We start from the raw sequence: 10384 nt of genomic DNA, 5'->3' as shown, positions 1-10384 counted from the left end.
TATGCCCTGTTTGTACGTGTGATGTTTCTGGGAGGGTCACTTTGCAGCTATACATCCTTATTGCATGTTTATCTGTTTATTTGTGTGTACACTGTAGATATGAATCCAAGGGCGAGTGTGCACTGTAATTGTGTCCACAGGTGTGTGTGTAGGTGGGTGGGCTTGCAGTTTTGTAATTGGGTAAGGCTGGCTGGGTGGGATGAACTTTTGACTCTCTGATCCACTGCTCTTCCTGCCCACAGGGACCTTTCACAATTGACCAGAGTCCTTCCTCAGGGAATCCCACTCATATCTAACTTCCTCATCCTGGTTCCCAGGAGGTTGACTGGCTACTCCCACCATCTACCCCAGATGCTCCAGACCCCAGCTGCAGGGGGATTGCTGAGTGGATGGGAGGTACTGGACTGTCCCTGTCTTTATCTCCAGCCCTCAGGGGAAACAGCTTGTTGCTTCCCAGCCCCTTCCTATCAACCTGCAGGTCTGGCTCCCAAGCCACTTCTTCAATCTAGGGAGCACTCCTGGGGACACTCTGGCCCTATTCCAGCCCACCACTCACCATCTCCTGGGCCTGGCTGGACCTATCTTAGGCTTCCCTCACCCCTTCCTAAAGCAGTCCCACTGCAACTGTATCTGAGGAATGCATTTAGATTCCAGTTCCTGAGAAAAGGAACATCCCAAGTAGCAGACAGATCAGGATTGGGTGGAAGGGTCATTCCTGCTGACTGCCAGCAGAAGTCCCCCTCCCCCATGGAGAGGCAGAAACAGGAGGTCCCCCCCATCCCATCCATGCTCCAGGAAGGTGTGGGAAAGGAGGCTCCCAGTTCAGAGGTTGCTTTCCCAATCCCATCTCCCCTGTCACTTTTACCCAACCATTCATTCACACACTTGTTCACTCAAAGCTGTGTGATCTTGGGCAAATGCCTTTATATCTCTGAGTCTCAGTCTCTCATCTGTAAAATCGGGGTACAAATTGTACTGTTGAGAGGATTAACTGAGGTGATGTGTATAAAGTTCTTAACCCACTGTTCGCACATAGTACAATATCTGCCAGTGTCAGCCCATCCACTCCTTTGGCTTCAGTCCCAAAACAACACCCAAGTCCCGCACATTTCTTGCCCCCACCATTGGGGGGGTCAGGACTTTATCCCAGAAATCAGACTGGCTGGGAGACTCTCAGAAAGAGATTTTTGACATTTGTGTGGCAGTTTCCATGCATATTTTCCACTCTATTCTACAACCTCTTATGAAATAGTTATCATTATTCTCTATTTTACAGATGATCAAAAAGGGTCATCAGAATGGTGAAGTAACTTACACTGAGATCTGTTTAGATTAGAGCCCCAAATGCCTACCCTCTCCTCTCTGGCCCACTTAACTTGGGGGGTCCTTTACAACATCCTAGAATCTGGGGGCTAAAGGTGGTACAGAGGTAGTCTGGTAAACAGTTCTGTTCAAGGTCATACAGCCAAGTAGGGCCAATCAAGCCGATCCAAACCTATACACAAATTCACAGAGCTGAAGCCCACCCCCCCACCCCCCAGCTTAATCTGGACTTGAGTGTTTCCAATTTTTCTCATTTGGAGACTCGTTCTTGGAAAGACTCCCCCACATATGGAGGCATAGGGCATAAACAGAGCAAGAGTCCTGAGTTCAGTCAAGACTGAAGGAGTCTGACACAGCCAAGCCAAAGGAGAGCTCAAAGGTGTATTTCCGCGGCTTTTGGAAAGGAAGGCTGGGCAGGCTCCTTTTCTAGTCAAGTCTCCCTGCCATGTTTTCCAATGCCCCGGGACCTCCGTCTCCCGTGGAACCCCCTGAGAGGCCCCTAGCTCCGCTGCGGCCGCGCCCAGACGGCTTCCAGGTCCCCCCTCACGGCAACCCCTGCCGGCTCCGCCCTCGCCAGCCCAGGCCCCGCCCCGGCCGCGCGCAGTTCTCCACTCGCCGACTAACTAGGAGTAGCGGGCGGCTCCGCGCGGCATTGTGGCATTCGGCGGTGGCCGGCGAGGGCCCCGGAGCCGCGGGAAGCGCCGGGGCGCGCAGAGGGGCGCACCGGGGCTTGGACAGTGCGGCGCTAGCCCCTGCCAGCGCCGCTGAGCGCACTCACCTTCGGCCGCTCAACTTCCGAGCCAGGACGCCAGGGCCCGGGTAGCGCTCGGAGCTCCGGAGTCCGCCGAGTGCAGAGAGGGGCGCGGCGGAGCCTGGTTCGAGAGCGGGCGCCGGACACCCACCGTGCTCCGAGCGCCGGGCGGCCCTGCGCGCAGCGTGGCTGCCGCCGCCCCCACGGAGGGCGCGGGCTGGCGCTGCCGGGCGCCGGGGAGGACGGCGAGGAGGAGACGGCGACGGCGGCGACGGCGGCGGCGAGGCTGGGGCCAGGGAGAGAACCCCGGGGGAGAAGCGCCCGAGCCGGGCCGCGGGAGCATGTGGATCCGGAGTGGAGCGCGGGGCGCGCTACTGCTGGCGCTGCTGCTCTGCTGCAGCCCGAGGCTGAGCCTAGCAGGTAGGGAGGGAGCCGGCGTTGCGGGGGGAGGGGGTGGGCACGGGACGAGGAGACCCTACGCCCCACTCTGCCGGGCAGTTGAAGTGGTCCTTCGCCGCGTTGGTGCGCACAGGGAGAGCGGCAAGGTCGCGCAAGTTGAAGTCAGGTTTCTCTGCCCGGTCAAAGTGGGCAATGGCGCAGCCCCCTCGCGGGGGGGGGGGGGCGGGTTGGGGTTCGGAGTAAGCCGGAGGCTACCTGCACCCGACTGGAAAGAATAGCTTCTTTTGCCTGGAACGGAGTGTCTGAGTTGGGGTTCTGCGCTTCGTAAAAGGGCTGTCTCCAGGAGACCCCTGGTTCTCTGCGTGCCTGTCGGCGGTGCCGGATAAAAAAGAACCCATCGCTTCATAGTCCAAGTGAGCGCTCGCTGCCGTTCATCGGCAACTTCCTAGTCCGGGGTGGGCCCGTCCGAGCCCTTTCGCGCTTCACCGAAGCGAATCGGCCCTCCGTAGGGAGGGAGCCAGAGACCTGCGGGGCATGGGAAGCGCAGGTCCCGCTCGGCCGGCTGCCGGGGTAAAAGACTTTGGCTGTTGAGCTAGGGAGAGGTTAGTGCTGCACGCACAGCTTTGCCTGAGATCGCCGGTCCGCAAATCTGAGGGGATTTGTTCAGGGTGTTGGGGCGGCAGGAGGTGGAGGTGGGGATGCGGTACATAGCGGATTCTGCCGAGTTTCCCTTTAAATCGGGTCACTGACTTTCTCTCTGTCCGGGAAGCAGACGAGGTGCGCTCGCTTCGGTACAGCGCCTGCTCCGAACAGAATAGGACGCCTTGAGGTGGGCCCCTAAAATAAAGTCCCTAATTCTGGCTACCCTCCTGGGATGTGGACATGCCTTGTTCAACCTTTAGTTAGGCCAGGAGTCGCAGTCTGGGCTGTTGCTTCCCGGGACGCTCCGTAACACCTGAGATCAACCTCTCTGGTGCTGGAATCCGATCAGCTGGGCTGTCTAGGGCAATAGAGCGCCTAGGCTCTCGGTGGGGGGTGGGGACACATCCTAAACGGAGCCCTGTGTGAGTTGAGGCTGAGAATGGGGCAGGAAAGCTGGTGCAAAAAGTGGATGAGATGACTCAGCGCCCCCTCCCCCTTTCCGCTTGGATGTTGACATCCGCTCTCCCCATTCCCCTATAGCCAAAGATCCCGCACTCTGGAATTAATGATTCCCACGGCTCAGGAGTGAGGGCTTGGTTTTAGCACATCCTCCACTTTTTTTTTTTACCCCTGCCCTGCCTGCGAAGTTACAACACTCCTTCATTTGATCCAAGTTAATTATGATTTGGGCAGACTCTGGTGTTTAAAGCAGTGTTTTGAAGTTGGAAGGTAATGATGGGGGGTGGGGAGGCTGCTGAATGACCAACCTTGTTTTAAAGGATTCAGTTGGATGAGGGAGGTGCTGGACTGGGGTGTTGATTTCTGGTTTGAGGGAGTTTTGGGGGAGGTGATTGGAGGGTAGGGTGAAGTCTCTGTAAATGGAACATGGTCAGGGTTGGGTCTTGGAAAGCTGTATTTGAACCAGCAGCTGATGGGTTCGAGAATGAAAACTGAGATTACTGGGGATGGGAGAAACCAGTAGTCAGGAGAAAGACACGACTAGTTGGCCTAGAGTTCTCCAGAGCTGGAGGGTGGGCTCTGCTGGGAAGATTGGGGGAGGCCTGCCTTTCCTGCTTGACAAAGCATCCTGCCCCCACCTTCCCCAGAAAAAAACCCCATGCCCGGGGCTTTGATGGATTAGGGCACACATGGTGCCCAGCTAGAAATGGCCTCTAATACTGGGCTTTGATTTCTCACTAGCAGGCCGAGCCGAGTCAGTGTCGGAATTGTGCTCATTACTTAGCACGGCAGGGGCTGCTGCCACCAGCCTGGAGAGTGGCCAACTGGTGAGAACGGCCTGCAGTTTTCCTTTTGCCCAGAATGTGGCCCTTAGAAACCTGCCTTTGGGAGGGAGAACATGCCCCTTCCTCCTACACAATCCTTTTTCTCTACTGTCACAGGCACAGAGCATCTTACAAAATTCCTTCTGAGTTTTCCCAGTGGATCCCTCATTTTTTGTTAGAGTCCCATTTCATTGATGGGGAAAACTAAGGCCAAAGTGTTGGCTTTCCCCAGAGCTTGCCTTCAGTTGATGGCAGGGCACAGACATATGTAGGGCTCCTGCCCATTAGCCAGAGTGATTCAGGCCACATTGGATCCCTCTACCCAGCCCCATATTTGCTTCTCAGCCTTGGGCCTCATACCAAGCCTAGGCAGGAAATGCTGTCTTCACAGAGAGGGATCTTTCTTGGGGGTGTCGAAAGCCCTCTCATTTCCCCCCCACCTCTGATGTACATGGGGATGCCTTTCTTTACAGCACTGAGAATTTTCTTAAAGCCATAAAGTTCGATGATGGATAAATCAAAACCTGAACCATAAAAGCCCTAGATCCTAAGAAGGAGATGTCAGTGGCTGGTCAGGAGCGGCCACTTCAAAAGCCCCGGTTGGCCCTGGGAAGTTCTCCAGATCCCACTCCTCAGCTCTACCTGGAGCTTTTAATGAGCCTTCCCTTGGCCTCTGGCTGAGTTGGTTGAGAAGAAGCCGAGGTGTCATGATAACACTTCTTTTTAAAGAGCAATTAAAATTGGAGTTTTCCTAGTGTCACCACTTAGGCTGTGTGTGTGTGTGTGTGTGTGTGTGTGTGTGTGTGTGTGTGTGTGTGTGTGGTCCCTGTCCTTATCTCCCTCCACACTATCGCAAACACCCATCTCACTTAAACAAATGGAAAATCCAACAGCATCTTAATGGGTTCTTTCATTAAAGCGAAAGTACCAAGTACCATCGCAGGGGACGAATTTCATCTGTAATCTCTCTTCTCCCTCCTTTTCCCTGCTTCTTCCCACACTGGAATTTGGTAGGACAAAATAATCCCCTCTTTTCCAAACCACTTGTTTAGCTGTTGAAGCTTTGGAACAAGCTCTCACTTGCCTAAGGTCACTTGGGGAGTCAGGGACAAAGTCAGGATTTGAACTTAGGTCTCACCTCAGCCTAGTCCTTCTGGCCCTTTTATTCCACCTGGACCAGCCAGCATGGGCCTAGGGTTGAGTGTCTGAAATGGGGCATCACTTAAGGCAGCATAGCAGCCAAAGATAAGGTTGGATTGGTATAGCTGGGATGGGTAGGGGGAAAGAAGGTAGAATTGGGACCCAGGAGAGATGGAGCAGGGCAGGGCCAAAGGTTAGGGGTGAGGCACCAGGCAGTGCTCAAAGATGCTCTGCCCCAGACTCCCCTCACTTCATCTACTTTGCAGCAACTGCCCAGACCTCAGGAAAGTAAGACCAGAAGCCAAGTTCCCTTAGGCTGCTGGCTAACCATTAGCAATTTATAGTGCCACACCCATTTCTGCGCTCTGGGTCAGAACATGTTTTTACTCTTCATTTGAAGCTTTGGGGGTCCATCTGCATCCCACCCCACTTTGTGGTTGAGTTTCTCCTGGACTGCAGGGCTGTGTGACCCCGTTCCCTGCTGTCAGGCCTAAAATGGGGTCCATCTCTCTCCTCCCTTCAGGCACAAATGCCTAATAAAGAGGGCATGGGTTTCCTAGGACTTTGGGGATGGGGCTAGGGGAGAAGATGGCCCTCCTCCATTCCAAGTGCTTAGAGAGCAAGCTTAGTGATTCTGAATGGGAATCTCCCCCAGAGGTGAGCATATGGAAAGGAGCCAACTTGGGGCCCACTGGGGCCTGCAGGAAAGGAAGGAGGGGCTCAGACACTGCAGCTGCTGGGCTGTTGGTTTGGGGCTGGGTCGGGGAGTAGAGGGAAAATGCTAGTCTAGGCAGGATGGCTCCGAGTGGGTAGGGAGAGGGAGCCTGCAGCCCAGGCTGGTACTTGTGCTTCTCCTGGCTGCCGCCTCCTCCTCACCAGTTTCCTAAACAGCTTCCACAAATGGAGTCATTAAAGCTGTGAAGGCAAAAATGAAACCAAACAAGTGTATTCTGTGCTTTTTTTTCCCCCCTAAGGAATATTTAAAATTAGAGTAATACACACAGTGGGCAGTTTCAGGAGGGTAGAGTGAATTCTCTCTGGGGTTTGCTCCTGTATTTGGGGCTGGAGTGCCAACTCTTGCCATCTCTGTTCCTGCGCTCAGCCAGACACCTGGAATTAATTTCGCCCCCACCGGACGCATTTTGCTGAGAAGGGCCCAAGTGAGCCCCTCCTCTGGGCTTTTGGGGAGAAGACAGGCATTGCGGAGGCGGCCTTGGCTCCCCACTGGAAGTCGGGTGGGCGCGTCGGATTCGAACCCTGGCCCAGATCCGCCACAGCCGCTGCGTCCTCACCGGGCAAATGGAAGCTGCTGCAGAGTGCGCGGCCCAGCCCCACGCGGAGCGCGCAAAGCCACAGGTTCCCGTGGCGCCCCTTTCTTTCGGCTCCTGGTCTTCCGTGATGCTAATGGCAGCGAAAACATTTACTGAAGTGCAGGCATAAATCAGCCGCCTCTCCACTCGCCTCCTCCTCCCGTCCCTTTTGTTTCCTCTTCCTTCTCTCCAAAAGCTCTGAGTTGCTGGAAGCTCCCGAATTTGCCCTACTCCACAAAAGGGCCTGATTAGCATCTCCGCTGCTTGTGGGTTGGATTCAGCACCCCGCCGCCGTGACTGGGTGTCAGTGCGCACCTCGGCGCCGCGCCCCTTTCTCTCCCCTCCCTCTCCCGCGTCCCGCCTCCCCACCTCCCTCCTCACCACCTGCCCACCCAGCTCAGCTAAATCAGTCTGCGGAGCCCCGGGACCTCTAACTGCACCAGCAAGCGAGTGAGCACACACCTCCCTCCTTCTCACCTCCCAGAGCAGGCAGCCCCCAGCGCCTCGCAGCTTCCCCGCCGCCCTGCGCTCATTTCTCAAGGAAGGCTTGTGGGTGAGAGAGCGTGCATTGTGGAGGTGGGAGTGCACAGTGGGGCGGGAGGGCAAGTGTGGAGTTGCGCTTGCTGCAGTGTTGTTAGGTGTGCGAGGCGGGGCAGGCGGAATGGAGGTGTGTTGAGGAGGGTCATACCTTGTATGTGTGTGGGGATGTGGGATGTGTATAGTTATGTGGGGGGGTGGCGGGGGTGGGTGGGTAGGTGAACCCTATGCATATGGGGTGCAGTTATGGGGTATTTGCGCATAAGTAGGTACCTGTAGTATGGACAGTTAGTCACCATCAGGCAAGGGAAGCTTGAACCATGGCATTCTGTCAGGACTTGCTCTTCAGGGTGGGTCCCAGGCTGGTGGCTCTTCAAGGCTAAGGAGACCTCATGTGCCCTGCTCTTGGGACTGGGAGCAGAGTGTGACCTGAATGCAGAGCCAGCTTCTAGTGCTGAGGGAAGATGGGGCCGGTGTGCTGGAGGCCGGGCCCTGGGCTCCAGAGGGAGGAAGGTTGGCAATGACAGGGCTCAGGCCAGCCCAGGAATTTGGGTGACTGTCCCCAGGCAAGCAGGAATCTGACCCAGAGCAATGAGAGGGTCTGCAGTTTGGGGATCTGCTCTCTGACCTGGGTCAGGCTCTCCCTTCAACCGCTCCCCTCCAAGACGAGAGTAAGGTCTCCTTTGGAATTTGCTGGTGAAGACACAGGCAGAACCTGAGTAAGTGGCATCCCTAATGGAAAGCAACATCTCAGGGTGGCATGGCTGGGGGCTGGGACTCTCCGTGGACTCATGCTGGCCTCCACTGTCCTCACCCCTTCTCCTGCCTTCCCAGGTCTGCCCCTGCTGAGGACTGCCATCCCCTTAACTCTAGGATAGGTGTGCCATTCTGGAGATGGCAGACCTCGAGGAAAATCATACCCCCATATATGTGCATATCACTTCACAGTTTATAAAACCTTTTACAAGTGGTACCTCACTTTGTCCTCGGAAGAGCCCCTCTAGGGGGTAGATGCCCAGTTAGGAAGCTGAAAGAGGCAGGCTGGGGAACCAGGTCAGAACCAGAGGGCACTAGAGGAAGTCCTGTCTTGGGGAGAAGACATGAGCCTCCCCTGATGTCCATTCCAGAAAATGTTAAATTATGTTTAGAGTCTCAGATGCCACATGACAGTAAGAGATAATTTATTTGGGGATGAGCACAGCAAAAAGTAAATGTTGTAAGCCTTGGCGGCTTCCTGGAAGAGGTGAGGGGAGCCAGACCTTGAATCTCTCCTCCTTCCGGTCTTTCTTAGAGTATTTTCTGGAGACAGAGATAGGTGAGGTGCCTGGGCAGGTGTACACAGCTCCAGGCCTCTTCTCACTGCTCTGGATATTTGCCCCTGACAGCATCTGGGGCAGGCAGTATCTTTTGATGACAACATCCTGGCCATGTTTCCACTCCTGCCCCTCTCATCTCCCTCTGACTTGTGAGTTGGAAACTTTCAAAGCACTGAAAGGAAATTTTTTTTCTGGATGAGGGGTATACTTTTCTGCCTTCTGCCATACCCCCACCAGAAAGCTCAGAGTGGGTGGGAAGGACAGAATTCACCACCCAGACCTTCTGTGAGCCTGTCAGAGGGGAAAGGTTATCATTACCACCTCTGAACCACCAGCCCCTCTGTCACCACACATCCTGTCATGGTTAGGGACATATGTCAACTCGGCCAAGTTCTGGTAGCTGTTTATCTGATTGGGCAAGTGCTGGCCTGTCTGTTGCAATGAGGACATTTCGTAGGATTAGGTCATGATCACGTCAGCTGCATGCACAGCTGATTCCATTTGGAATCAGCCAAAGGGGAGTGTCTTCTACAATTAGTGATGCTAAATCTAATCACGGGAAGCCTTTTAAGGAGGACTCAGAGGAGACAGGCCCCATTCCTGCTTTGGCTGGTGAGCCTCTCCTGCGGAGTTCATCCAGACCCTCCATTGGAGTCGTTGCTACACAGCCTGCCCTGTGGATTTGGACTCTGCATTCCTGCGGTCGCATGAGACACTTTTATAAATTTTATATTTGCAACTGTTCCCTGTTGATTCTGTTTATCTAGAGAACCCTAACTAATACATCTTGGTACCAGGAGTGGTTCTTAAGAAACAGAATCTTAAAAATGGGTTTTTATGAATGGTTTCCTACTCTGACTGGAATCAAAGACACTAAGGACTCTGATTCCCGTAATCAGAATGACACTCCCAATCCATGGAGTGAGTTGGCAAAGGAGATAGTCAAAATATCATCATTTGTTTCTCCTAATGCTTCGCTTGTACGAAGAAAGACTCTGGGGGATAATGTTTTTGACACCTTTACAGAGTTTTGTAGAAATAAGAGTTATAGAGATATTGGTTGGTTATTGTAAGATACACTGCCTACATCAAGTGGTGAAAGGGATGGGCTTAAAACTTCAAACTAGAAGCTTAAGCACCATCTGAAAGATGTAGACGTTTCTATGAGTAACCTGAAGGAAAATCTTATTTCCTGTAGCAGTAGACTTGAGATCTCTGAAAATCAGACTCAGAATCTTATTGTTAGAGTAGCAACTTTACAACGTAAACTGAAATCTCAGTGTTGCCTGGTGTCTGCCGTTAAAGTGAGGGCATTGATTGGAAAGGAGTGGGACCCTGAAAAACGGGATGGTGACATATGGATTGATAATGATGTTGGGGGCGAGGTTGAAACCCTAAGCCATGCTGAGTCTTCTCTAGATAACCCTGTAATAGTCTGCCCTGAGGACATAGCCGCCCCACCTCCAGCCTGCCTTGAGGAATTGGCCACCCAACCTCCTCCTGAAGGGATTAGCCCTAGAGTGATTAATCCTGTTTCACCAAATGAAACTGCAAATGAAGGCCCTGAAGCAAATGGCTTGGAAGATATTTCTAATTCTTTTCATGACCCACCCCCATCACCCCTCGTTTCTTCCAGACCTATAACTAGACTAAAGTCCCAACAGGCCCCTAAAGGTGAGGTAC

The 10384-nt window shown here is 53.8% G+C and overlaps 1 protein-coding gene across 2 annotated transcripts in view; it reads left to right on the top strand.

Moving 5' to 3' along the window:
* Window positions 1-2391: 2391 nt before the first annotated feature.
* UNC5B (unc-5 netrin receptor B) overlaps window positions 2392-10384 on the top strand; it is a 92377-nt gene continuing 84384 nt past the window's right edge. For both annotated transcript variants that reach the window (XM_077125009.1, XM_077125008.1), the window contains exon 1: window positions 2392-2494. In XM_077125009.1, the coding sequence (XP_076981124.1) occupies window positions 2416-2494 (79 nt within the window). In that variant the 5' untranslated portion in view covers window positions 2392-2415. The remainder of the gene's footprint in view (window positions 2495-10384) is intronic.

Source organism: Tamandua tetradactyla, chromosome 13, assembly GCF_023851605.1.
Source record: "Tamandua tetradactyla isolate mTamTet1 chromosome 13, mTamTet1.pri, whole genome shotgun sequence".
Lineage (NCBI taxonomy): Eukaryota > Metazoa > Chordata > Mammalia > Pilosa > Myrmecophagidae > Tamandua > Tamandua tetradactyla.
Note: the sequence above shows the minus strand (reverse complement) of the source record. Positions and strands in the feature narration are given on the sequence as shown.